Source organism: Meriones unguiculatus, chromosome 3 (assembly GCF_030254825.1).
Source record: "Meriones unguiculatus strain TT.TT164.6M chromosome 3, Bangor_MerUng_6.1, whole genome shotgun sequence".
Taxonomy (NCBI): Eukaryota; Metazoa; Chordata; class Mammalia; order Rodentia; family Muridae; genus Meriones; species Meriones unguiculatus.
The window spans coordinates 137,470,132-137,496,873 of NC_083351.1; the positions used below are offsets into that span (position 1 = coordinate 137,470,132).

The 26,742-nt window shown below is 41.6% G+C and overlaps 1 protein-coding gene across 1 annotated transcript in view; it reads left to right on the forward strand.

Moving 5' to 3' along the window:
- The window catches only part of Odad2 (outer dynein arm docking complex subunit 2), a 154,447-nt gene that overhangs the window by 78,939 nt on the left and 48,766 nt on the right, over positions 1-26,742 (forward strand). The window contains exon 18 of the mRNA XM_021654551.2: positions 1,948-2,062. Coding sequence (XP_021510226.1) covers positions 1,948-2,062 — 115 coding nt within the window. The remainder of the gene's footprint in view (positions 1-1,947; positions 2,063-26,742) is intronic.

Below are 26,742 nucleotides of genomic sequence, written 5' to 3' on the forward strand. Positions count from 1 at the left end.
TAGTCCCGAAAGGACCCTTTCATTGTGAATTGCTCAGCAGGTTGATGGACCCTGGAGCAAGGTGGTGTGGGGTCAGGAGCACCCCTGGGTCACAGGGAGCTTGTGTAGAAGCTCTGAGCATGGGGCGCGTAGTAGGGACAGGAGTGGAGAGAAGCCGGCCCATCAAGCCAAGGTGTGCAGGCTCTGCGGCAGAGCAGGTGACAAAGGGACAGACGACAGAGGGACAGACGTAGGGACCGAGGCTGTGAGGGTCAGTGACTTCCCGCTGAAGATGGAGAGTGGGAGGGGTGGAGGGTAGGGGGGTCTAACTTGACTCAGTTCCCGTGAGTGCAGATGGTTTTGGCATCTGTTTTAAGACACCAGTAAACCATCATGACCCTTATTTCTTGTAACTAAGCAGCTGATGGATTTCTGAGGCTACGGAGGGAAAGAGGGAACAATGGATCCCCTTTTACAACAAACAGCCAAATTTTGTAGGTAACTGTAAACATTTTTCTGGGGGAAAATGATGTCTTAGTTACATGTGTGTGCCTGTGTAAAGTGTATATGCATGTTTCTACATGTGTGCATGTAAGTGTGCATTTGGAGGTCGGAGGTTGACATAGAATGGCTTCCTGGATTACTTTCCTCTCTTTTAATTTTAAATAATTTAAAAATTACATATATACCTATGTGTTTGGGGGGTAGGTATATTCCAGAAGAGAACAGAGGATCCCCTAAAGCTAGAGTTTCAGGCATGCAACTGAGAGCCACCTGACTTGGGTGGATGAAAACCGAACTTGAGTGATCTCAGTAGGAGAAGGTATTTTCTAAAGATTCCTTTTCTAAAAAGAAAAAAAAGGAAAAAAAAAAAAAAGAGGCGGTTTCTAGCTTACCATAGGCTGTTAGCATCACCCATAACACAAAACTGCCCGTAACCTTCCCCCCACCCCGAACTGTTGGATTATGCAGGTTTCCGCCCTGCCAAACTCATCTCAAGTAATCAAGAAACGTAGATTTCTTAGAATGTCAACAGTAAAGGAAGGACTCCAATGGCATTTTAAAAGCTGGCCGAATTTACTCTTTTTGGGGCTAAATGCTGCATGTATTCAACCGAACTGGGGCGTACAAGTCAAAGGGACTGTGATGGCCCTTATCTCTCTCTCCATCCGTTCTGAGTTTCCTGCATCTCAGAACAAAGCCGTGTTTGTGACGGATGTTAAGGTTCGTTTGGCCTTCTCCCTCGCCCCCAGTACGCCGTGGACCTTATTGCAAGGTTCTGTTCGCTGGGCTGATTGATACATAAACAGAAGACAGATGGCGCGGAGATGGCTCGGATGATAACTCATCTTTCAGCTAGTCATGAAGATATTTTGATTACAGTGTGTTTAAGTAATTACAACCCTGTCGCTGTACCAGGCTTGCTGGGAAGGGAGCACATGGAAAAGCAGTTATGTGTTATCCGTGCCCAGCAAAAGCTGCACTGCGGCGTGACGGTTTTAATCCCTAATGCTATATTAGGACTGCAGGAGTTTCAAATATGTCAGACCTTAGGTGAGTCAATTAAACCGAGACCAAATAAAAAGGGTGTGTCCACAACTCTGAGGTACGCATGCTTTGTTTTGGAGAGGCTTTAGATGTTATTATGTGGGGAAAAAACAAAACAGTATTTTTACGTAGAGTTAACAGTCTGGGAACAGCTAATTAAGACATTGTGTGGCTTGATTTGAGATTACACGAATCCTAATTGTCATTCAGCGTGCTTTCTGAGTCAGGAGGACTGAAACTAAAATCAGAGGGCTTCAGCACTCAATGGTGTGTGGTTTCTCCTGTCCTGGGAGTCCTGATCCAAAGAGACCCCAGCAGAATGCCTGGGGAAAGCTGGAACTGTGCGACTAGGCAGCTGCTTGCCTTTTCCCACCCGTTTGCAGGTCGTAGTTGACACGGCTGTTTCTGGCTCCTCCACAGGATAATCGACCGCTTAGACGGAGTCCGCTTGCTGTGGTCCCTGCTCAAAAACCCACACCCAGACGTGAAGGCCAGCGCGGCGTGGGCGCTCTGTCCCTGCATCGAAAATGCCAAGGTAGAAGGGCTTGCAAACCGGCGTGTTCTAGAACTTCTGAGCGCTTGAGTAGTATCAGCACCAGCTGCAGATTTACCCGAACTCGCCCTCGGTGAGACTGGCCCGGGAGAAAAGGAAGGCTAAACATTTATGCTAAAATGATTTCCGGCTCTGCTTCCTTCTTGGAAAGATCTCACATGAGCCTAGGCAACGGTACCGGCAATGTAGCCTTGCTGAGACGAGAACGCTGACGTTCCACTTTCTGTTGCTTACAGGGAGGACAAACCGGGGGCCCTTGGCTGTTTTTCCAGGGTTACGGCAGCAGGAACGACAGGGTGTCCCTGAAAAGGTCACTAAACATTAATGGCCAGATCCAAAGTTTCTTCATGTGTTGGAAGAATCTGTTCGTTAGTTATTTTAGTTTTCATCTGTGCATTTTGTTATTTTTCTTCAGATATCCGTCTTCGGCCTTGTTCTGTTTTTGTGGCGCTGGGGCGGAGTCTGGGTCTCATGGGTGCTATGAAGGTGCGCTACTACTGAGCCAGTCGGTAGAGACGGAGTCTCGGTTGCCAAGCTTGACCGCAGCTTACAGGCAGGTCTTGGGATCCGCTCCCTCAGCCTCCCTCCCAGGCAGCCGTGATGTTAGGCGTGTGCCCACCTCTCTCACACCTTTACTTCACAGTGCCCAATTTCTCCGAAAGACTCTCGCCACTAAATGTCTTCTGAAGAATTAATTTCTATAAAAATGTAGCACGACCCAAATTACCATCCTAAATGTGAAAAGGTGAGGTTTGCTAAGAGTAGATTTTGACTTTGCTGTTGTCAAATCATTATTGAACCATTATTTTTATCACAGCAAAAATAAACGAAAAAAAAATAAAGATCTCAAGCGTCTACCTAGAGGAAAATGAACATTAGAACAACAGTCAATTCATGTTGTATTATATAGCACAGCAACAGAAAATAGGTTTATTTAAGTAATGTGTTCTCAGTGTTGTCGTGTCTTACAAATGTACTAAACCAGGGGATGAGTGGCAGTATCTGTATAACATGATTTCTATTAAAATGCAAACAAGACAATATGAAATTTAACTGTTACTTAGGAAGCAAGAAAGTAGCCCACTGGTTAAAAATTACCACATCCTGTGCTCATAGGGTAATTCTTACCAAGCTTCTACACCTGCCATCTCAGCCCATCATTCATAGATGTTCATAAACATTAAACCAAGAAAAAATATTTAAAAAATATTAATGGTGGTGAAACGCAAGCCAAGATTAGCAGAACAAGCTCACGAAGGTAAGGTGAGGCATAAAATGCACATTTAAAATTTCAAACACTGAATCTCCTTGCAGATCTAAAGGAGAACAGTGTGTCCAAATAGATGGTTATAACAAAAATTCTGAATAAGGGAAGTTTTTTCTTTCTTTTTTTTTTTTTAAGTGACTTAGCAAAACAGCATAGTAGCTCACACCTGTAATTCCAGAGCTTGGGGAGTCTGAGGCAGGAGGTCCACCATGAGCTCAAGGTCAGCCTGGACTGTATATTAAGTTATATATCTACCTGGGCTATGAAATGAGATCTTATGTCAAAAAAGCTTGAAACATTATTTAATAAAAACAATATATTTAACATTACTCCTAAGGTTGGTGTGACCAGATAATTATCTGAAAGATAAGGTCTGGTGATAGCCAAGAACGCAAGCAGAGTAAAAACAAAGCAGGACGTGACAACACGCGGAAAAGAAGAGGGGAACATAGGCAAACAATCAGAGGTTTTTTGAGGAGCTTCCCTAAGTGAGACTCTCTAAATTGGAACGATCCACAAGTGCCAGTCAGGGAAACCGGCCGGCAAATACCTATACCTGTACACAAATGTAAACACTCAATTCCCAGAAACCAAAGAAACAAAACAGTCACATGAACTTAACAGCATTTTCTTCTGTAATTTCTCACTAGCTCTCTGAAAAGTTTGAATAATGTATGTCAGTCATAGTCACCCTTCCTTCATCTCCCATCGTCTCCCAGGTCCACCCATTTGTGTCCTGTTTTTAAAAACCCAGCATGGCCGACTTCTCTGCCTATGCTGTCCTGGATGTGTGGCCTTCTGTGGAGTATGGTGGACCTACGAGGGGACATAGCACCTCAGCATATGTTTTGATACTCTGCTGGGTGGACTCTTTCAGAGGCTCTTTGTGATATGCTCTTGTCCTGTTCCCTGTTTTCTTTGAGGACTTGGGATACACCTTTCCTGACCCTTATATCTTTTTTTTCTCATTTATTTTATACACTTTGCATCCCTGTAGCCCCTTCCCTCTTTCCCTCACAGTTCTACCCCCTCTCTCTCTCTCTCACTTTCCCCCTCCCCTGTTCCTCAGAAAAGAGGAGCTCCCTTTCCCATCCACTCAGCTCAACAAGTGCATCAGGACTGACTGTGTCCTCTTCCCCTCTGGCCTGGCAAGGCAGTCCCACCAGGGGAAAGTGATCTAAAAGCTAGCTAGATGTCCCTCAACTGAATAATGGATAAAGAAATGGTGGCACATTTACACAATGGAATACTACTCAGCCATTAAAAACAAGGAAAACATGAAATTTGCAGGCAAATGGATGGAACTAGAAAAGATCATCCTGGGTAAGGTCACCCAGACCCAGAAAGACACACATGGTATGTACTCACTTATATGTAGATTTTAGCCATATAGTACAAGATAAGCAGACCCAAAAAGAAGATTAATAACAAGGAAGAACTGAGTGAGGATGCATAAATCTCACTCAGAAGGGGAGACCAGACAGAGGTAATGGCTGAAGAGAGGGAACAAGGTAGGACAGGGGGCACAGAGAGTTAAGAGGGTGGAGATCAGACCCGAGGAGTGAAAAGGTGAGAGGACAGAAGGCTGTAGAGAAAAGAGAAACTGAGGGTGGGGACATCTCTGTGACAAGCTGGAAGCCTAAGTCAGGGTAGGCTCCTGGGAGGACATGACGGACATTTTGGCCCTTATATCTTAAAGGTCTCTGTTCAATAATCAAGTGTTATTGTAATGGACCTGCCTTTATAAATGTGACCTGACTTTTTTTTTCAGTTTTCAATGTGTTTTCTTTATTCTGTGTTTTTAATGTTTTAACTATAATGTGTTATGGAGAATTTCCTTCCTGGTCTCATCTACTTGGTATTCTGTAGGCATCCTGTATCTGGGTGGATATCTCTTTCTCTAGGCATGGAGGGATTGTCTTCTATGATTTTACCTTAATTCTTGGTGATCACTGAAATTATCCTACCTGATGTAGAGTCCGAAGGTACGGACGGTACCTTTGTGTATTTTACATACAAAGCATTTCCACGTCGTGCTATTATTACATGCACGTTTTATCCTCTTTCTCATGGACTTCATTTCCAAATCTTCCTATTTATCTTCTCCTGGGAGTAAGAGAAACAGTCATTTCCATTGTCATGATGTCTGTACAATCATTGGTTCCTGAATATCTGGCCCGTCTTCTGTTAGATCAGTCTACAGTGGACTCCAGTCAAAGGAAACATTACCCTGCGCACTTCTTTAGACTGATGCTTCCTAGAGCGCAATTCCCCTCAGCCCATTTCTCTTGCATGCTGCCTGCTCTCTGCTCGCTCCCCATCAACTCAGCACAGGAATTTGCAACCATGTGTTCGTCTTACTCGTTCTGAGGAGGAAGGAGCACGTGAACGGCCATCTCTTTCTGGCACCTTCTGTCACTGACTGTTGGACTCTCCTGCCATGTCCAGTTGTTGCTTAGGCAGCGAGAGCATTTGAGGGGTCTTAAGCGAGCCTGGATCATTTGAGACTGCATGAGTGGTGACCAATGGAGCTGCTGCTGCAGTGTAGACGGGAACAATTGAACCCAACACAGCAGCAGGGTGACTGGGAAGAGCAAATGTGAGGAATACTTGAGAAATACAGTCAGAACTGGTACCTGAAGGGGAGGCTGTGAAGAGGTGGTCAGCAAAGATACACAAATGTATTTTTGTTTGCTTATCTTTGACAGTTGGCACATGTTGCAAGCTTCATCAAACCTAGGAGGAATACAATTTTGGGGGCAGGGAAAGATGGTGAATTTGCTTTCATTCAGGTGGAAAAGGCCAGGCATTTAATATATAAATCTGGAGATGTGTGTGTGAGAGAGAAAGAGAGAAAGAGAAAGAGAGAAGGAGAGACAGAGACAGAGTCAGAGAGGCAGAGACAGACAAGGAAAGGAGAGGGGAGAAAGAGGAGGGTGGGGAAAGGAGAGGGAGTAGAATAAATGGAGAACCTAGCAACAGTGCAAAGACAAAAAGGAAGTCTGGGGAGTGAGAACCTGACTAGGAAAGAGGACTGCAAGAAAATACAGGAAAGACCAAATCCAGGAAAGGGATTAGTCAACAGTGTCATTGGCCCAAAGACGGCAATTATTTAGTGCTTTGACAATGGAAAAGAAGACGTTAAAGGTGAGCTATTTATGGTCAGTGGTCATCACTTCCTAGTGGGACTTTATACCAGATACTGAAAGATGAGCAATGAAGTGAGAGAAGGAAAAGAGGGGGAAATTAATAGTTCTTTCTAGAAGTTTTGTGACAGGGAGGCTACATGAAAAAAATAGAGAAGATAATTTAGACTTACGTGACATAAGTTCCTCTTATTCCTTATGGGAGAGGCGTGTATGTCTATCATCTATCAAGTTATCTGTCATCTATCTGTATTTGTTACCTATCTCTCTGACTATCGTCTGTCTATCCAGCTGTCTACTAATTGGCCTCCATCCATCCATCATCTGTCTTCTATTATATAGGTAGAGATAGAGTGAGCTTCGACACAGGGAAAGGAAGCTCTGGCTCTTTCTGTGCCTCAGTTTTACAAGTGCATTGAGTAAGCAGTATAAAAATTGTTTGTGGAGGGGCATGTCAGTCAAAAGAACAGTGCTAGTGTGTAAATATCCTGACGGGAGTCCAATGAATCAAAGGCAAAAGTTTTCTGGGGAGAATCACCGAGAAAGATTCTTTCTCGTCCAGGAAGCAAACACATGGCTTTTCTATGTATGCTTCCCTGTCAATCACAGAGCTGGCTTTGAGTTTTAATTCCGAAGTTAGAAAGTTATTCACAGGATATGGATTAACGCCCTTATGTGGATTTAACAACTTGAAGCCACACTATCCGAGTCGATTACTAATTTAGCTTTCAATAAGGATTTGGTCTTTCTGGTTGGGTCATAAAGAGAACATTTATATAATATGAATAAATTAAACTCCTAGAATTAAAATGTTGATGTTGTATATCATATATATACATATGACTAAATATGTGATAAAACATCTTAGGTGCAAAAGTAGAAGAAGAAATTGAACATTTTTAAAAGTGTATTGAGCAATAGCTGAGGGAAAGTTCCAAAAGCATTATTCTAGCATTTGAGGTCTGGCCTGGCCTTTGAAGTGGGAGAAAGAAATGGCCTGATTTGCGGGGATGGGGGCCTTGTGAGGGTTCCAGAAGGAACTGGCCTTCCGTTTGCGTCTTTTGACCACACAATTTATTCTCCCATGGCCAAGGGATACTCAGGAATAGGGCACCAAAGATGTCAGGGAGGCAAGCAGAAAGAACTTACATTTATAGTTTTTAAAATATAGCATATTACTATGTCTACAGACATCAGTCAAGACACAATAAAAGAATGTTCTAGCCAGTGAAACTGCCTACAGTGTGGAGGATGTGTTGTTCAGATACGGCCACCAACAGATGCAGGCCCTGTAGGGCCCTTGGGGTATGGCCAACTTGATTTTTCTCAAAGCCAAGCATGAACACTCTTGCCCAGGCTGGGCTCTGACTCCTGGCACTTCTCCTGTCTAACCCTCTTGAGCACTGAGATTACAAGTGTGGGCCTCCATGCTGCCTTCCTATCATTTTCTTTGACTGAGTAGTGTTTTACACGTGGCCACATAGTTATTTATGTAATCAAGTTTCTAGTATTAAAAACAGAATGAGGTGAAGTGAAGCAAAATCTCCTTGGAGCCTTGAGAATGTTCTTTCATGTAGAAAAAGTAAAACTACCTATGCCTCCTCAGTAGAATTTTGAGCTTAGGAACGCGGAAGAGTCAGCATAATAGTAATTGTGTGTGAACGCAGGATATCTTTGACTTCCTTTGGTTATCTGAAGTAACGTGGACCGAGATTCATGTTATTGTGAATTTGCACACGTCTTCTGCTCTGTGATTTTTCCAACCAAAACTTTTTCCATGTGATTATACCCAGTTTTGCACTTTCAGCCAGAGTTCTGTACGCTGTTTTACAGTGCTGACACGAGCTGACATTTTTTGCTGATGAGATCATGAATCCTGAGGGATGGGCAAGGAACTTTGCTTGAGTGTGGCAGTAAAGTCAGGGAACTGGAAAAGCCTGGCAGATGCTTCCTGCTTCCTTCCCACTCCCCTACCTACCTACGCCCCTGGCTTCACTGGGGAGCAGGGAAGACGTTTCTCCTTTATTCGTTTGGTATGGAACCCTGGTCTCAGTTTTCACTGGTGATGCTCTTGTAAGCAACCTTAGATTTACTAACCCTGAATCATAAGATTTGATACCATTTTGAAATTAGTGTCATCACTGTTTGGATTCTTGGCTCTGACAGCCAGGCTGCAGAGGCTGGTCGCTGTCTGTCATAGATCGGAGCTGTGGGTTGAGGACAGAAGCACCGGCCCTGCCTCCAGATAAGCCCTTGCTTTGTTAGGAACCTTGCCGCACAAGTCAGATGCCATGAAACCCTAGGAAAAGATAGCTGTTCAAAACAAATGTTGACTAATTTTGTATTGCTGGAACATGTTCATTAGAATAAGCAATCAATCGTGTTGACTGCTTAAGAAAGCAAGATGTTACAAATAAAGCTGCTACAAACACAGTTGAGCAAATGTCCTTGTTGTATACTTGAGCATCTTTTCAATATATGCCTAGACGTGGTATAGCTGAATCTTGAGGAAGCGCTATACCTAATTGTCTGAGAAAGCGCCAGATTGATTTCCAAAGTGGTTGTACAAGTTTACAGTCCCACCAGCAGCAGAAGAGGGTTCCCCTTTCTCCACATCCTCTCCAGCATGTTTTGTCACTTGAGTTTTGATCTTGGCCATTCTGATGGGTGTAAGGTGAAATTTAGGGTTGTTTTGATTTGCCTTTCCCTGATGACTAAGGAGATTGAGCATTTCTTTAAGTGTTTCCCTGCCATTCTATATCCCTCTACAAAGAATTCTCTGTTTAGCTCTGTACCCCATTTTTTAATTGGATTACTTGATCTGTTGCTGTTTAACTCCTTGAGTTCTTTATATATTCTGGATATTAGCCCTCTGTCAAATATAGGGTTGGTGAAGATCCTTTCCCAGTCTGTAGGCTGTCGTTTTGTTCTGACCACGGAGTCTTTTGCTTTATAGAAGTTTTTCAGTTTCATGAGGTCCAGTTTATTGATTGTTGCTCTTAGAGCTGTGCTGAAGCTGGAAACAGCCCAGATGTCCCTCAGTTGAGGAGTGGATACAGAAATTGTGGTACATTTACACAATGGAATATTACTCAGCAATAAAAAAACAAGGAAATCATGAAATTTGCAGGTAAATAGTAGGAACTGGAAAAGATCATCCTGAGTGAGTTATCCCAGAAGCAGAAAGACACAAACAGCATATACTCACTCATAAGTGGATATTAGACATATAATATAGGATAAACATACTAAAATCTGTACACCTAAGGAAGCTAAACAAAAAGGAGGACCCTGGGTAAGATGCTTAATCCCCATTCAGAAAGACAAAGAGGATAGACATCGGAGGAGGGAGAAAACAGGGAACAGGACAGGAGCCTACCACAGAGGGCCTCTGAAAGGCTCTACCCTGCAGGGTATCAAAGCAGATGCTGAGACTCATAGCCAAACTTTGGGCAGAGTGCCAGGAATCTTATGAAAGAAGTGGGAGATAGTAAGACTTGGAGAGGACAGGAGCTCCACAAGGACAGCAACATATCCAAAAAGTTTGGGCACAGGGGTCTTTTCTGAGACTGATACTCCAGCCAAGGACCACTCATGGAGATGGCCTGGAACCCTTGCACAGATGTAGCCCATGGCAGTTCAGTGTCCAAGTGGGTTCCATAGTAATGGGGACAGGGGCTGTCTCTGACATGAACTGATTGGCCTGCTCTTTAATCACCTTCCCCTTGGGGGTGTGGGGGGGGCGAAGCAGCCTTACCAGGCCACAGAGGAAGACAATGTAGTCACTCCTGATGAGACCTGATATACTAGGATCAGAGGGAAGGGGAGGAGGACCTCCCTTATCAGTGGACTGGGGGAGGTACATGGGTGGGAAAGAGGGAGGGAGGATGGGATTGGGAAGGGAGAAGGGAGGGAGCTACAGGGGAGATACAAATGAATAAACTGTAATTAATAAAAAATAAATTAAAAAAGAAAGCAAGATGTTAAATTTGTTCCAGTGAATGTTTTATACCTTATTAGAAGACACTTACTTCTCCTTACCCATGAGGCAGCCAGTCAGCACAGCTCCGGAATCAAAGATTTCAGTAACTGAGGTGGTGATTTACAATACATGCTGACAATGCACTTGTACCGTAATTATTTGATTATTAGGGACATAAACAAATGCTGTGCTGTATTTTTAAGGTAATAGTAAAAACTATTGACTTTTTCAGCAGCACATTTATGCATCTACCTGTTTATTTAATCACTTTACAGACTGATCCTAAACCCTTCCCACCTCTCCTCCCAATCCTACTCTCACATCCTCCTTTCCCCATTCCAACCTTTTCTTCTCAGAGAAGGGAGACTCCCAAGGGTTACCAAGCCACCCTGGCACCTCAAGTCTCAGCAGGACTAAATGCATCCTCACCCACTGAGGCCAGACAAGGCAACCCAGCTAAGGGAAAGGGATCCAAAAGCAGGCAACAGAGTCAGAGACAGCCTCTACTCTCATTGTTAGCAGACCTACATGATGACCAAGCTGCACATCTGCTACATATGTGTAGGGGGCCAAGGTCCAGCCTGGGCATGCTCTCTGGTTGGTGGTTCAGTCTCTGTGAGCCCCCATGGGCCCAGGTTAGTTTACTCTGTAGGTCTTCTTGTGGTGTCCATGATCCCTCCAGCTCCTTCTATACCTCCTCCCACTCTTTCACAGAACTCCCTGAACTTGGCCTATTGTTTGGCTGTGGGTCTCTGAATCTGTTTCCATCGGCTGCAGGATGAAGCCTCTCAGAGGACAGGTATGCTAGGCTCCTGTCTGCAAGCACAGCAGAGCATCATTAATAGTGTCAGGGGTTGTCTCCCATGGGGTGAGTCTAAAGTTGGGCCACTCATTGGTTTGCCATTCTTTCGATCTTGGCTCCATCTTTATCCTACACGTCTTGTAGGCAAGACAAATTTTGGATCAAAGGTTTTATGGGTGGGTTGGTGTCCCCCTTCCACAACCTCATTACCCCCCTCCCACCCTTTACTCTCCCTCTGTCTACTTCAGATGTCTATTTTATTTTCCTTTCTGAGTAAGATTCATTTTTTAATTGGGTTATTTGGTTTGTTGGTGTTTAATTTCTTGAATACATATATATGTGAATATTGGATATTAGCCCTCTGCTGGATGTAGGGTTGATGAAGATCTTTTCCCAGTCTGTAGGCTGCCATTTTGTCCTATTGACAGTGTCCTTTGCCTTGCAGAATCTTTTCAGTTTCAGGAGGTCCCATTTACTAATTGTTCATCTTAGTCCTTGAGCTGTTAGTGTTCTGTTCAGAACGGTTTCTCCTGTACCTGTTGTTGTAAATAAAATGGTGGGCTATATATGTGTAATATTTACCTTATCATAGTTACAACTGTATTATTTAACCCATTATCACAATTGATAAGACAAGACAACTGTTAAATTTATAATTTCCTTGAAACACCTTGGGCTGGGCAGATAATTCACCTATGATGTCTCAATAATCTCACCATCTACCTCCCATCCCCATCAAATGCCATCCTCCTTAACCATCCTTATTTGGGCTACCTTCCATCCAGAATCTTATAAATATTTGCTTGTAGTCTTCATCCGGGCCTTTCCACGACGTTATTGGAGTTTTTCCTTCAAGCACATATGGTTTCTTCTCCACGCTAACCCATTATGATGTCCTCCTTCCTCCTTTCTTCCCATCCATTTTCCATCTCTTTCCCAGGATTCTCTTGAAACCAAAGCCCAGGAACCTTAGCCATGTTTACCGCATTCTGCCTTGACCAGATTTTTTTCCCCATTGTATGGTTTTTGGTTCTTTGCCTAAAATTATGTGTCCATAGCTGTGCAGGTTTGTTTCTGGGTCTTTGATATGATTCCATTGACCAACTTATCTATTTGTAAGACCAATACCATTTGGTTTTTATTACTATTGTTCTGTAGTACAACTTGAAATCAGGAACAGTGATATCTCTAGAAGTTCTTTTATTGTACAGAATTGTTTTAGCTATCTTGTTTGTTTGTGTTTTTTTTTTTCATATAAAGTTGAGCATTGATCTTTCAAGGTCTGTAAAGAAATTGTGTTGCAATTTTTATGGGAATTGCATTGAATATGTAGATTGCTTTTAGTAAGATGACCATTTTTATTAAGTTAATACTACCAATCCATGGGCATGGGGAAATCTTTCCATCTTCTAATATCTTCAATTTCTTTCTTCAAAGACTTGATATTCTTGTTACACAAGTCTTTCACTCACTTAATTAGAGCTACACCATGATATTTTCTATTATTTATGGTTTTGTGAAGTGTGTTGTTTCCCTATTCTTTTCTCAGCACATTTATCATTTGTATAAAGGAGGGCTACTGATTTTTTTTTAGTTAATTTTGAACCCAACTACTTTTCTGGAGATGTTTATCACCTGTAGGAGTTCTCTCATAGAATTTTGGAGGTCACTTATGTATACTATCATATCTGTGAATAGTGATACTTTGATTTCTTCCTTTCCAATTTGTACCTGCTTGATCTCCTTTAGTTATTTTATTGCTCTATCTAGGACTTCAAGAACTATATTGAAGAGATGTGGAGAACCTTGTATGGACACAAGGTATGGGCCTGTGTCCCTGATCTCTCCAAGACTTTTACCATGACAAGGTGTTGGATTTTGTTGAAGACTTTATGATCATAGGCATCTAACGAGATGATTATGAGATATTTTTTGTTCTTTCAGTTTGTTTATATGATGAGAATTACATTAATGAATTTTCATACATTGAACTATCCCTGCATCCCTGGGATGAAGCATGCTTGATCATGTATTTGATGTGTTCTTGGTTATGGTTTGTGAATATTTTATTAATTTCGAAGCAATGTTTATGAGGAAGACTGATCTAGAATTTTCTTTGTTAAGTCTTCTTGTGGGCTAGGTATCAGGATGACTGTGGCCTCATAAAATGAGTTTGGCAATGTTCTTTGGAATAGTTTAAAGAGTATTGGTATTAGCTCTTCTTTGAAAGTCTAGTATAATTCTGTGCTAAAACCATCTGGCCCACGGGTTTGTTTTTTTTTTTTTTTGTTGTTGTTGTTGGGAGACTTTTGATGACCTCTTCTTTTTTCTCGGGGATTATAGGTCTATTTAAAATCTTTTTTTACCTGATTTTAATTTAATGTTGGCAGGTGATATCTATATTAAAAAACACAGTCCGTTTCACTTAGATCTTCCAATTTTGTTGTGTACAGATTTTTTAAGTAAAACTTAATGAGTCTTTGGATTTCCTCAATCTCTGTTATGGCAGCCTTTTCATTTCTGATTCTGTTAATTTGGATGCTGTTTCTTTACCTTTTAGTTAGTTTAGCTAAGGGTTTGTCTATCTTGTTGATTTTCTCAAAGAACCAGCTCTTGGGTTTGTTGATTCTTTGTATTGTTCTCTTTGTTTCTAACTTATTGATTTCATCCCTGAATCTGATTATTTCCAACTATTCCTGTTGGTGTGTTTGCTTCTTTTTGTTCTAAAGCTTTCAGATGAGAATTGTTAGTATGAGATCTCTATAACTTCTTTATGAAGGCTATGAACTCTCCTCTTAGCACTGCTTTCATTGTGTCCCATAAGTATGAGTATGTTGGGCCTTTATTTTCACTGAATTCTAGAAAGTCTTTAATTCTTTCTTTATTTCCTCCCTGACTCAGTGGTCATTGAGTAGAAAGTTGTTTGGTTTACATGAGTTTGTTGGCTTACTGTTGTTTCTGTTGTTGTTGAAGTACAGCGTTAATCCATGGTGGTCTGATAAAATACAAGGAGTTATATTCACTTTTCTTGTATCTGTTGATGCTTGCTTCGTGACTGACTATATTTGGAAAGATAACATTTTAATAAACTTTAACAAGTTAGAGAGATAATATACTAGGTGAAACATATTTTTCCTGATTAATGATTTGCTATTCATTGTTCATGTGATTGAAAATTCAAAGCTTGAGATAGCAGTCTGTCTAAATCTGGATGAATGTTCAAGATAAGGGATTGGTGCCCAGTGTTCTTCAGTCTACAAAGGTCACCTGGTTACCAAAATGTTCACTGCACATTGTCTTCAGGAGTTGGATTTAAAAGCTTATTATTCATAATGTTTTCCACATGAGGGTTTGAATATTTTTCCAGTTATGATCAATTAAGAAAAAAAAAAAACAGATATTCTAGGGTTTCACCTCTCAGTGACATTATTTGGTCCCTCCCATATGCTAAAAAGCTGGCTGCAGGACTAATCAGGTCTAAAACTCTGTAAATGCACAGAGAGAGCCATTGCTTTCAAGCTGAGTGATCAGACACATCTTGGGAGGAACCCAGCAGCTGAACAGGTGTTCAGTGTTATGGAGCTATAACATAAAGACAGCAACAACTTAACCTGGCAGATGACATGTCATCATTCTTAGCCATTAAACAAAATGTCCTGCAGCTGTGCCTCTGCATGCCTCATGCCGTACTCTGTTGAACACTGACAGGAGCCCATGAAGGAACTCATTGTGGTGTCTTTACACACAATTCCTTGATGCCTTTGGACAATATCTGTAAGAACTGTATTTCTTTCTAAATAGTCATATTTTTAATATTTCTTTTGTCAAATGTCACTAGGTCAGGGGTTTCTCAACCTGACTAATGCTGCGACCCTTTAAAACAGTTACTCATGTTGTGGTGACCCCCAACCATAAAACTGTTTTTGTTGCTACTTCATAGCTGTAATTTTGCTACTGTTAGGAACCATCATGTAAGCATCTGTGTTTTCCCAATGGTCTTAGGCTGCCCCTAGGAAAGGGTCATTTGACCCCCCTGAAAAGGGTCAAGAACCACTGAAGGAGGCGGTATTTAAAGTGCTTTTTTTAATTCAGTTTCTTTCCATTCATGAATTTAAAAAGTTTTCATTGAGAAAGAACGAGAGCATGTGTACTTTTCATAAGAAGCACTATAATTCATAAAAGTGTGAATTGTATAATTCATATTAATTTATAATAGCTAAATCTGTGTGCATTAAATAGAAAACAGATATGTTTATTTCAGAATAAACAATAAAGAAATCAGTTATAGAATCAGGAAGAAACTCAATGGTTTCTACATCTGTTATGTATCCATGCGGTTATTTGGTCTCAAGGCCTCCTTAAACCTGATTTTGCCTCTTGTGTAGAAGATATTGTCTGGCTTTGAAGATTGATCTTGGAGGGGGGAAATCTCTAGTCTTTTCAATTCCAGTCACATAAGTTGGCTCCAACTGAGAAGTCAGTGTGAGACTATTAAGTACAACTCCCTCAAGGAAAGGTTAATTCTGTAAGGCTGGAGGACATGCTTGGGCAATTTTAGCCAGGAGTGCTGAGCCCTGAGTGTGGACAGAGCCAGCTTCCTGACCGCAGGTGTGACAGAACACAGCTGACCAAACAGGACAGGAATGTGACATCACTCTGTTTAACTTCAGATGCCCAATGAGCCATGGCCACTCGGGGAGCCAGAGAGAACCTGAAGAAGGCCTGCGGAGGGTTAGTTTCCTACGGAGTCCACCGCTTTTCATAAACACGGCTAGGAGCGTCCACGAGGCCAAGCTTGGCCCACAGAATGCACAGCCAACCAGCCTCATTAACAACAGCCTCTGTTGAATACACTCTGTGCCTGTGCTGTCCCATGTTTTGGGGACTCTGCTAGCATTTTAGCTTACCAAATACTTCAGAGTGTGCGCCTTTCTAACCCAGCTTCTAAAATCTTTGAAGAGGAGAGCAACAAACTGTTCTGCCCAGTTCACGAACCCCAAAAGACCAGGAATAACTAGACTCCACTGTAAATACATGAGGTTCTTTTTTATTACAAATTACAAGCTGCAGCCTGGGCCCACGCCCCCCACCGCTGAAGCAGTGGGAGCCAAGCGCCCTGTGCTCAGGTTAGTTGGATGCTTTAAAGATTCTGGTCCCTCCCAGCATGCCCAAGACAGGGGCAATTCCTGCCTGGCAAGCATCTATTGGTCAAAATGCTACATTTTGAATTGATTGGCTATAGGAAGGTCCCCAGACCATAATGACCTGGTGTCCCTCCCTAGGGGGATGGGCCAGTTTCCTAGCAACTGTATGTCTAGTGGATGGGGAAAGAGTGCAGTAAGGCGGTCCTTCCCCTCAGGGCATTACTAGACTTCTCCACCCACCTAGTTCAGGCCTTAATTAATAATAGCTGCTAATTTTTAATCTTTTGGTCTCTCATTTCCCCCTTTCCCACAATCATTTGAAGACCCAATCTTGGGTCTTCCAAATATGATCCCTTGTATCCTATAGATTTACCTTTTTATAGTGGGATCTGAATACCATTAGTGTATTGCTCTCAAGTATTTCTTTACGAAAGCCATCAAGCAATTGAAAATACAAGGCCCAAAGATAAAAATCAAAATGAGTAGGGGTCCCTTCAGGGTGGATATAGGGGTAGTAAGCCAAGGAAAATTATTATCCTTTCTCTCTAGGGTCTCTCTAGGCTTTTAGCCCAGTTGCTGCAATATTAGTTTCCATTTCAGCTAAGTAGATGCCCAAGATAATAGCTAATGTCAGCCCCTTTTGACAGCATTTCAGCCTGCTAGGTGGGATTTTGGGCCGAAGATCCATCTTCTGGAGCTTCTTCAATGATAAGAACCATTAGCATCAGGGGCTAGGGAGGCTGAAATGCCAGTCAAAGGCTGGGCAATGGTGCAGTCCCAAGCATCTGGTTAGTTGATCCACCCGAAGAGGCAGGGAGCAACCATGTCAGTTTCCAGGAAGTCCAGATTTCAGCTTGCAGTCCATAGCTGATCCTGGAACAGTCTAACAGGTGAAAATCTGCTGAGACAAATTCAGACTGGAGACAGAAGTTAAAATTTGTCTATTAAATGGGAAAGACCAGGGAAAATCTCATCTGTCATCCTTTTGAGCTATACCAGATCCAGGTCACATCCTGAAACTCATATGAATTTTTTTGGTACACAAAAGGAAATATATATTCAGCAAATCTAATATAACATTCTGAGAGTAACAGGTAAAACTGCATCCCAGTGAATGAGTATCAGTTAGCCATTTGTTTTATAACCTTCATAAACAACTTAAGTTTGTCCACGGTAACACTTCTTCTGTGGGCATAGCTGTTAGTAATCAGGCATGAATGGAGCTTGGCCATTTTTCATATACTCAGCATCTACTTTTAGCCCCCATCTTCATGTTCACACTGGAAAGTTAGGCAGAAATACATTACTGGCTTTAGTGCTAACCCCTGGATGCTTGGATTTTTCTTTATAAAGTAACTAGAAGGAATAGGTTTATGATATTGCTGTGTCAAAGTCTACCCCATAAATGGCAGATATTAAGAATACCATACTAAAAGCTATGACTTTGGGGTCAGATATACACATTAAATAGATGTTTTTAACATGATGAGAAGCACCTTTAAGTCTATCTCCAGAAGAGAACCAAAGGAAATCAAAATCTCAAGCTGGTGACTGAATAATAAGCAGTCAGTGCTCCATCAACTTATCAGAACTCTATTGATTAATGCCAAAACTCTGAACTTCTGAAATCTTATAACATAAGCACAACAGTAGCAAAGAGGGTGGAGAAATCTAAAATATCTCCCATTTTTAATATGCTTTAAATTATTTTTGTATCTTTATAGCTCATAATTATAAACCTTAAAACACCTATCTAGACTCTCCAATCTTTTGCATTTATCAACCCTGAAACATTTTTCCAGACCAAATAACATTCTAGATTTTTATGATCTAAACTTCTATATCCTCAGACCCTTCATAAGCTCTATATTTTTTTATCCATTTATTTATCTTAAGACACAGGCAACTAACATGAATCCTGTGAGCAAGGCAAACCTGTTTTTCTAAATAAAAGATCTACTTAGGAGTTCTAGCTAGCTAATGAACTGATCAATGAACTAACAGTGGATCTAATTGTCTGCTCTCTTGCTGTAAAGCTACCATAAGCTTAGCCTAGCCGTCAAAGTGATCAGAGACCTGAGAAGGATAAATTATAAGATAAATAAATATACCAATCCATGTGCCAATCAAAATGACAGAGATGACTAGTTAGTCCATCACCTAGGCAGTGTCCCTGGCTCCTGTGGTTTGGCATCATGAGCAGAGGCAGTCCAGCCAGGCACAGATAAGAAACTGCATCTGTGGAAAGAGGAGCATGAGAGATTGACCTCACCTTGCCTCTTGCAATGCGAAACAATGGCTCTCCAGGTGTTCACAGATTTGTCCACAGTTTAGGCTAGGCCCTAGCAGTGGGCCAGTTGAGGCAGTATTGCCCAGTGGTTAGCATACCACAATCTGAGTCACCATCATCTGTCTTGCCCAAATCTTCTCGGAGACCTTGGAGGAGCTACTGCCAGGATTTTGGGACTCTGTCAAAATAAGCTTACACATGTTAAAATGCCATATTCATCAGATCTCTGACAAGCTTGAAGGCCAGCATATCTGAGTTACTCTTTGTTTACCTTTATCTGCTCTAAACTGTGTCCTATAAAACAGAATGCTATGATCTCTAATTCTAGCATATTTTTAAGATGCATGTTTTAGAACTATATTTTAAGTAGCCTAGGCTTAACTTTAAAAAAAACCTAAACAATGAGACTAGGTAAGGCTCAACTGCAGTTATTTAGTATAACTTTAAATCTGGTCTTTCTGAACTTAACTCAAAGCAAACCTTTTAATCAGATACAGTTTATAGAGAGGCTAGCAAATCTTGCTGATCCTACCACTTTGCATTAAAATTGAACAGTAAAGAGCTTTGCACTTAGCACTAATCAGAGGACTGACCATAACTGATAGACCTAAACAAAGATGGTTGCAAACTCAAAGCGCCACCCTCTTTGTCCCTGAATCATCATGGCAGCTAGCCATGTGTTAGCACAGGCTGCAACTGACAATACCAAATATAGCCATTAGGTGCTGCTGATGATACAGCAAACACTGTGGAGTATCCACAATCCTCCACAACCAAAAGTTCTAACATAGTGATCAAATAAGTTTTAACTGCATAACAGAAAAGTACAGAACAATTTTAAACTGTATGAACTATTCTGGCCATACCAAACCTATCAGCCAGAATTCTTCCCCTTTAAAGAGCATAAGATAACATTTTGCAATGAAGAATCACCAGCCTTTTAAATGAATTATATTTTACAATACAGTACTTTCTCAAATCATATTAACTCTCTGACTTTTTATAATACATTCACTAACCTTCTGCAACATTCTATATTCCTTCAGGTTCCTAGCTTCGTTCTTCTGGCTTAACCAGACATTCTTATTTTAGACAAGCTATTTTTTTTAAATATCTCTTGCTCTCTCCCTTGCTTTTCAGACAACATAAAAACTCTCATTAAAATCCTTTCCATCCTGACATGATCCTGCTGGAGCCCAGCGACCAGTGGGTATAGGAGGCATGGGCCCCAGGAGACACTGAGAGTGGGCTGTTGCCCAGGAGACACCTAGTGGTGCTCACTGGGACCAGGCAGTCTGGGCCTGTGAGAGCAGGCCTTCCGGAGCTTACAGTGTGGAGGGGTGACTATGCCCTGCCCCGGAGCCGGGAGAACAAGGTCGCTGTACTCTGCCATGTTGGACAAGGTCACCGCGCTCCGCCATGTTGGTAGTGTGTCTGGCAAAGGTCTAACAGTTTCACTCCCAACAGACACACAAAAAAACCAAAACAGACTAGACAGATTACCCACCAAAATACTGATTAAGCCAGAGATGTCCCCCTGAACTTCGGCAGCTGTGACCACCAGTGCATCCACACTGATCACGTCTTACTACCCAGATACTGACACCCTGAGCTCTGAGGAATTTTCAGAATAGAGAACAGAAAGTACTGCACATACAGACATTGCACAGAGACATTTAGACACTTACTGCCAGCATAAAAAAACCTCTGGGTCAGATTCCTGGAGTCTTGGGATCCCGGATGAGCCCCCAAAATGTTTTGCCCAGTTCACAAACCCCAAAAGACCAGGAATAACTAGACTCCACTGTGAATACATGAGGTTCTTTTTGTTACAAATTACAAGCTGCAGCTTGGGCCCACACCCCCCCCACCGCCGAAGCAGTGGGAGCTGAGTGCCCTGTGCTCAAGTTAGTTGGGTGCTTTAAAGATTCTGGTCCCTCCCAGCATGCTCAAGGCAGGGGCAATTCCTGCCTGGAAAGCATCTATTGGTCAAAATGCTACATTTTGAATTGATTGGCTATAGGAAGGTCCCCAGACCATAATGACCTGGTGTCTCTTCCTAGGGAGATGGGCCAATTTCCTAGCAACTGTATGTCTAGTGGGTGGGAAAAGAATGCAGTAAGGTGGTCCTTCCCCTCAGGGCATTACTAGACTTCTCCACCCACCTAGTTCAGGCCTTAATTAATAATAGCTGCTAATTTTTAATCTTTTGGTCTCTCACAAACCACATTTTTTCTTTTTCTTTTTCTCTCTTTTTTCTTTTTTTTTTTTTGTAGCAGATATTCAGGTGGGGATGTTGTAGCAAATGCTATGAATGGGTGCTTAAAAGCCTCTCATCCAACATTAGTGTGCATTATGAGTTACATATGAAAAGACCGTCTTCAGAGCACAGCTGGAAGAGCCGCTTGCTGTGGAGCTGACCTGTGCTCTCACCTGGATTTCCATCACGCACACCTCTTGCTTTTTAGCTCTGATGGGGCTTGAGGGTCTAGCAAGGCGTGGGATGGCCACAACAAAAAGTCAGGACTGCGTTGTACTTCCTACTTTTGCACGTGGGACTTTTCTTTTCAGGTCTTGTGTTTAGGTCTTTGGTCTATTTTTGAGTTAATTTTCGATAAGGTGGAAGGTACACATCTTTATTGCTTTCACTTGTAGACAGCCAGTTTTCCCAGCACGTTTTGTTGAAAAGACACATTCATCATCGGATGGTCTTGATACTCAGGTCAAAAGTCTTTTAACATGAACATGCAGGCTTCTCTGGGACTGGGCTCTGTTTTAATGATCTGTATGTGTTTCTATGGCTGTGTGCTGTAACACAGTTTGAGATCAGGAGATACACAATCTTCTTTCCCCTTTCCAAGATTGTTTAGGTTTTTTTTTTTCAGCTGCTCTTAGGATTGCACATAATTTTTAAGATGGATTTATGTTTCCAAGAATAACTAAGATTTTTATCTTAAAATTTGTATGAGTATATTCATTATGTACGTGTGTTATGTATGCACATGTATGTTCATGGCAAGGCCCTCATGTGGCCATCAGGAGTCAGTCTCAGGTGTCAGTCCCTGTGTTCCAGCTTGCCATTTGCTGTGGGTACTCCTGACTCTGCCTCCCATGTCACAAGAGCACTGGTGTCACAGATGTATGCCATCGCACCCAGACTGACATGGTGTCTTAATCATTGCTTTGTTGCTGTGAAGAGACACCATGACCAAAGCAACTCAGAAAACGAAACGTTTGGTTGGAGGCTTGCTTACAGTCGCAGACGCTTCCTGCTTTATCATCCCGGCAGGAAATGTGACAGGCGAGTGCTGGAGCAGCAGCTGAGAGCGGCATCCTGATCCACAGGCAGAGGGAGACTCTAGGCTTGGATTTGAAGACCTTGAAATCCACCTCTAATGACACACCTCCTCCAACAGAACACACCACCTAATCCTTCCAACTCTTTCAAGCAGTGCCACTTCCCAGGAGCCGAGCATTCAAGGAGATGAGCCCAAGGCATCAATTTTTATTCAAATCACCACCCATGGGTTCTCAGGAAATGACGTTGGGTCCTCCCTGTTGTGTGACAAGCATTGTACCCACCAAACCGCCTCCCCAAACAGGGCCTTAGGACTTTGCTGGCATTACACCGAGTGTGCAGATCTCTTTGTGTAGACTTGATGTGTTAACACGAAATCTTCTAGGCTGTATCACAGGACTTATTTGCCTTCTTCTACTAAGCTTTGTCTTTTTCGTTTTTGTCCTAAACAGAAACGTTTTCCTAATTTTCACTTCGGGTGGTTGTCTACCCCTGTTAATGGATTCTCCTGCTGCAGAGACAGGAGCTGATGGGCATAAGCCTTTTTTGCCCTGTCACTTGGCTCAGTCCTTGCAGCTCTTCCCGGGTCCTCTGTTCTGTGGGTGAGATCTTGTCACTGTGAGCACAGCCAATGTGTTCTCCTCCCTTCTAATTTGAGGAACTTTGATGTGCTTTCTTGCCTCCCTTTTAAGAGCACCTCTGTGTTCTATCGGATGAACCTGAGGAGAGAGGGTATCTGTTTATTGTTTCTGATGTCAGGGGAAGTGTCTCGTCACTGACAGATGCGAACTGTGTGGTTCCCCACAGAGGGCTTTTATCAGTTTGAGATAGTTTCTTTTCCATCCAGTTTACTTGAGCTTTGCTTTGTTAATCGTGAAAGAACATTGACCGTTGCCAAATGCTTTGCATTTTCTCTTTTGGCATCAGTCCTGAGGGCGATGGATGTTTTTACCTTCTTTTTGTGTACGGATGGATTATGCATATTTTTCCTTTGTTTAACCATCCTCTTGTTCTCAGTATAAATAGAGTGTTGCTGTGAAGTAGCACCTTTCACACACTGTTTGATTTGGTGTGCTAGAAAGTCACTGCAGAATTGTACATCTGTGTTCGTAAGTGATGCTCGCCTGTTGGCTCGGATTGGTCACGTGTTAGGGTGTTGGCTCTGCTGCTACAGCGCCAGCTGTACAAGGTGAGCTCGGTGATGCTCCTGCCCTCTTAATTCTCTGAAAGAGTTTAAGAAGAACTGATGTCAATTCTTGAAATATCTCCACACTTCATCCAGAAAGCCATCTGGTTTACCTTTCTCTTTGGGACACCTTTAAAATGCTCTTCCAGTCTCTTTGGTCATTATCTATTCACTTTTTTTTTTTTTTTTTTTTGTCAAGATAAGTATTTCTAGGCTGTGTGTTGCTGGGAATTTGTCCATTTTGAGTAGGTCTGTTACATTCAATGAGTTGGCACGCAATTGCTCATAATCTCTTCTAATCTTTTTTATTTCAATAAAATCATCCTATACCTCTTCTTTCATGACTGATTTTACTTGTCAATCTAACTCATAAGTTTTCCTAGTCAGTGCAACTTATGGATTTTCAGTTTCTTAATTCTTTTTGATAGCTAGCTCCTGGTTTGATTGTTTTCTGTTGTTTTTTGTTTTCCTTGTGGTATCGTCTTTGATTCTTCATTTATTTATAGATGCATAGTTAATTTTCACATGACTGTGAATTTTTCCATTTCTTCCAGCAGCAGATTTCTTCTTTTATTTCACTTTGTTTACAGAGATACCTTATAAGCAGTGGCACATGCCCAGAAGCCCAGCACTCAGGGAAGCAGAGGTTGGCAGGTCTCTGTGAGTTTGAGGCCAGCCTCGAGTCTAGCACAGCCAGCACTACAGAGAGAAACCCTGTCACAAAACAAACAAACAAACAAACAAACAAACAAACAAATGATCCTTTACATGAAGACTTGGTATCTGAATGTGGCCTATGCACTATGTAGAACATAGAACTGTAGTAGAACATGCACTATGCACTTGGAACAGGCATGTGTCCTGCTATTGCGCGCAGTGCTTGCTGTACTGCTCATCGCTCAAGTTCAAGTCCTGTTTCCTTAGTCATCTGCTTTCTAGTTCTGCCCATGATGGACAGTGCAGCGTTGGTGTTCTCCACCATTGTCGGGAGATGTGTTTTCCTCTCTTCAGGTCTGCAAACACTTGCTTCTGATTTTTTCTGAAAACCAGTTTTTCTGTATTATATCTTAGTGAATTGCTTCTTTAGCCTTTCAAACTTTATCCATTCTTATGTGTATGGTGTTTTACTTTCATGCACATCTGTGAACCACATGCTTACCTGGTGCTGACAGAGGCCAGAAGAAGCTGTCCATGGAACTGGACTTAAGCTGGTTGTAAACCACCATTGGGTGCTAGAAATAAAACCTGGGTCCTCTGGAAAGCCATTCCTTCAGCCCCATAGTCTTTTTGTCTTTTACAATAATTTTGACTCAGTCTATCTGTCATTTAATAACAAATCTCCCCTTCTTTCTCGTTTCCTAGTTTCACAAATAGCTTTCTGAACCTTTTGTTTTCAACTGTGTATGCTCTTACATCAAGCGAGTGTCTGTGTGTGCAGCATGTTGTAGGAAGGTGGCTTGTTCTGATAACCCATCTTGGCATTCTTAGTTAATTTAATTTAATTCTTAAATTAATTCCATTTAATGTCATTACTGACAGGGAAACACTAATTTTTTGCTATTTTGTTGAGTTTTTTTTTTGTCTCTGTTTTATAGCTTTTCAACTCTTGTTTCCTTAATTACTGCTATCTTTTGTGTTAGTGACTATTCATAACAACACATTTTAATGATTTTTTTGTTGTTTTGTGTACGTTTTATTTATGTGTGTGTGTTCACCATGAACATTGACTACTCTATTTAAAGCTGCGTTAAATTGATAGCATCTTAATTTCAATCACGCATAACTTTACTCTGTCTACTCCTCACAAACTTTATGTCATTACTATTATAAAATACCCCGAAGTGTACATTGACAATAATATTTTTTGCATTACTTTTCAAATCTTGTAAAAAGATAAAAGTGGCAATACAAAATTGGTATCAGACTTATAATTAAATTTTTCTTCCATTTTTCTTTACTATAGAACTTGATTTTTTTTATATGTCTAGAATTCTTACATCGGTAGGGTCTCGTAAAGCAGGTCTACCGGTAATAGCCATTATTTTTGTAATATTCATTTTTTTTGCATTCTTGTCGAATGATTTGCTATATATGCTCCTACATTTACCTTACAGATTTACCTTTATTGTGCTCTGTGTATCACCGCTGTCATTTGGACTGGAAGCTTCCAACTTTCAGTGAGTTGCTGGTATGTGACTCACTGATTTCCCTTGCCAGTTTGGAAACTATCTTGGAATAATTTGAGTGTTGTATGTCTTTCTGATACTTCTTTGACTTGATGTTTGTATATTTTTACCTTCCGTTTGGAACATTTCAGCCAAGAATTCTTCAGAAAGTGTTACTCTTTTACATTCATCATTTTTTTTCTTTGAAATACAGTTCTTTTTAAGTGAAGTCCAATGGGGCCCCCTAGCCAAGTCAGGACTGCAGGTAGCAGAAGCCAGAAGCAACGGTAGGTACATGGAAATTGCCTTGTTTCACAGGGAAGACATCACAGGCAAACAGAAAAGATGAAACGTGTGCCCACAAGAAGCTGGAGTGAGATCTTGGGAGTTCAGACTTTTTTTTTTAAGAATGTATCCATGCTTCCTGACCCTTCCACTGTGCTGACTTTGGGTTACCCTCCTCTGGCCGACCTTTCCATTCAGGCATCATATTTAGGTTCAGAATTTCTGTTTGGTCCCTTTCATATGAAGAATTTCTATTTCTTTGCTGCCACTTTCATTTTTTTATGGCAGGTTTCCTGATTTCATCTAGTTCTTAAGTTTTACTTTTGGGTAAGTTTGTAATGCCGTTGCTTAGTAAATCTGATGCACTTGTTTCTTTAGAATTGGTTTCCAGATAAATTTATTGCATTCCTTTACCTGATTCATGCCTTCCTATTTCTTTGTATCCTGTCATGTATTTGCTTAAAATTGACTATTAGAAAAAGTTACCTTTAAAGGCGTTGTAGACTTGGCTGGATAATATGTACCACATTACCAATGAGTACAAAGGTGGAATTGCCCAGAATGAAACTGTCAAGTTTCTCAGGTACTTTATGGGCATATATTCTATCTGAATGTGTGTGTGTGTGTGTTAATTTGTCACATACACTTAGCAGCTTTAAATGTCTCCCAGGGAGCCTCATTCCCGCTTCTCCACAGACGAATGTGTGTTTTGTTGTCTCCATTTCCTGTAAAGTATTGAGGTGTCTGTGAAACTGAAGTCCCAGGGATCTCCACCCACCTCCCATCGCCTCTGCAGCCTCTGTCACCTCAGAGCCCAACTGAGCTACAGTGCCCTGTTTCTACTCATTTGCATCTTTCAAGATTCTGTCCTGCCACAGTCAGCTTATGGCATGCTTAAATTTAATCTCCTTGAATCTATCACACATGGAATTTGTTGATTTACTCGGATGGGTAGATTAAAGGTTTTAACATAACTCAGAAAAATCTTGAGAATTATATTTCAGACACTCCACCTGCCTTTTCCTTTCTAGAGCTGTCAGATGTAAATAGATGCACGTGATAGCATCCCAAGTCTCTGAGATACTGTTCAACCCTCT